The sequence below is a fragment of the Propithecus coquereli genome, unplaced genomic scaffold (assembly GCF_000956105.1).
Source record: "Propithecus coquereli isolate 6110/MARCELLA unplaced genomic scaffold, Pcoq_1.0 Scaffold479, whole genome shotgun sequence".
NCBI lineage: Eukaryota > Metazoa > Chordata > Mammalia > Primates > Indriidae > Propithecus > Propithecus coquereli.
In genome coordinates this window covers 320,358-322,821 of record NW_012150607.1, presented here as the reverse complement: position 1 = coordinate 322,821, position 2,464 = coordinate 320,358, and the positions used below count along the sequence as shown (strand labels likewise).

At 36.2% G+C, this 2,464-nt stretch overlaps 1 protein-coding gene across 1 annotated transcript in view; it reads right to left on the bottom strand.

Moving 5' to 3' along the window:
- The window catches only part of LOC105819290 (UDP-glucuronosyltransferase 2B18-like), a 30,339-nt gene that overhangs the window by 7,025 nt on the left and 20,850 nt on the right, over positions 1–2,464 (bottom strand). Inside the window, exon 5 of the mRNA XM_012655496.1 lies at positions 211–430. Coding sequence (XP_012510950.1) covers positions 211–430 — 220 coding nt within the window. The remainder of the gene's footprint in view (positions 1–210; positions 431–2,464) is intronic.

Genomic DNA, 2,464 nt, shown 5'->3' with positions numbered 1-2,464 from the left:
CTCTTTGCACTAATTGGGTACCCGTTAAATTTAGAGTGTTCAATGTAACTGTGAAATAACTGGTGAAAAATAAAAGCTAATTTCATGTTGCTTAAAACATTTAAATTGTTTCAAAGTTAATCAACCAACAAAAAGGATGAATCTAATCTTCATTGTTGACAACAGAACATATCTATAAATACCAAGTACTAAAAGAATTATTATACTCACAAAGGGTCATTAATGACTGTTTTCAAAGCATTGAGCAAATCTGTACTTGACATTGTGTTGAAGTCCAGTCTAACAGCTGCTCCCTTGGCCTTCATGTGAACAATGTTGTCTGGTTGATCCCAAAACAAAGGAATGCCCACCATAGGGACCCCGTGGTAGATAGCCTCATAGACACCATTGATTCCACCATGAGTTATAAAAGCCTTGGTTTTTGGATGACCTAGAATTGGGTGAATTTCAGCAAAATTATTCATCACAAGTCTTGAGAATAAAATGAGATATGCACAATATAGGACACTGAGAGCAGCAATGTTTTCTAGACAGCAGATTAGAATACTCATGAAAATGCCCTGAAATTGCATTCAGATTTCAGAGGAAGAAGCACCTACTTTTGCTGGATATGTAAGTGAAGGCTGCATGGAAGAAATGGTGCCTGACTTGAGAATGGAAAAATGAATAAAAGATTTCCAGGTGTACACGTTAAAAATCACATCATGGATAAAGAAAATGTAAGAAAAATATAAAAAGGAAAAAAAAAAAACTAAGAATTAGGTTAATAATGTAAGAAAATGTTCTCTTAAAGATATAGTGTAGTTACTGTGCCTGACAGGTAAAGTAAGGTGCCCAGGATGGCAGGGCGTGTGATGGGAACTGTGCTGAAATCAGAGGAAGGACAGGCCACCCTTCATTGTGGAAGTGTTATAGCATTGTAATCAACATTGGGGATTTTTGCAAAAATTATTCCACAGCATCAAGAAGGATGGAATGCTCCCCAACGTTTTTTATGAAGCCAACATAAGTCTGATACAAAAATCCGGAAAAGACGAAGGAAAAAAAGAAAACTACAGACTAGTATCCCTTATGAATATACATGCAAAGTTCGCAACAAAATCCTAACAAACCGAATCTAGGTGCTTATCAAGAAAATAATCCATCACGACCAAGTGGGCTTCATCCAAGAGATACAGGTATGGTTCAACATTTGCAAAGCTACAAATGTAATTCACCATATAAATAGAAGCAAAAACAAAGACCATATGATCCTCTCAATAGACACAGAACAAGCATTTGACACAATGCAAAACCCATTTATGATAAGAATGTTTAACAAAATAGTCATAGATGGGGGTTACCTAAAAATTATACAAGCAATATATTACAAACCCACAGCCAACATCATACTGAATGGGGAATAATTGAAAGCATTCCCACTTAGAACTGGAACCAGGCAAGGTTGCCCGCTATCTTCACTTCTATTCAACATAGTGCTAGAAGTCCTTGCTACAGCAATTAGACAAGACAGTGTAATTAAGGGCATCCAAATGGGGGCAGAGGAGATGAAACTCTCACTCCTTGCTGATGATACGATATTGTATCTAGAAAACCCCAAGGATTCAACCAAGAGACTCCTGGAATTGATAAATGAACTCGGTAAAGTCTCAGGATACAAAATCAATACACAGAAATCAGAGGCATTCATATATGTCAATAGCAGTCATACCGAGAACCAAATCAAAGACTCAATACACTTCACAATAGCAACAAAGAAAATAAAGTTCCTAGAAATATATTTAACTGAGGAGGTAAACCATCTCTACAGAGAGAACTATGAAACACTGAAGAAGGAAATAGCAGAGGACGTAAACCGGAGGAAAAACCATATCATGCTCGAGAGTCAAAGGAATAAACATTGTTAAAATGTCTATACTCCCCAAAGGGATCTACACATTCAATGCAATCCCTATTAAAATATCAACATCAATTTTCATAGATTTAGAAAAAATAATTTTATGCTTTGTATGGAACCAGAGATGACTCTGTATAGCAAAAACAATCCTGAGCAATAAAAATAAAATGGCAGGTATCAATCTACCAGACTTCAAACTATACTACAAGGCTATAGTAATGAAAACAGCTTGTTACAGCTTGGTAATGAAAACAGGGACATTGACCAGTGAAACAGAACTGAGAACTCAGATATAATTCATCCTCATATAGCCATCTAACCTTTGACAAAGCAGACAAAAACATACACCGGGGAAAAGAATCCCTATTCAATAAATGGTGCTGGGAAAACTGAATAGCCACATGTAGAAGACTGACAGAGGATCCATACCTTTCACCTCTCAAAAAAATCAACTCATGGTGGTTAACAGACTGAAACCTAAGATGTGAAATGATTAGAATTCTAGAAGAAAATATTGGAAAAACTCCTATAGACATCAGACTAGGCAAAGAATTTATGAAGAAGACC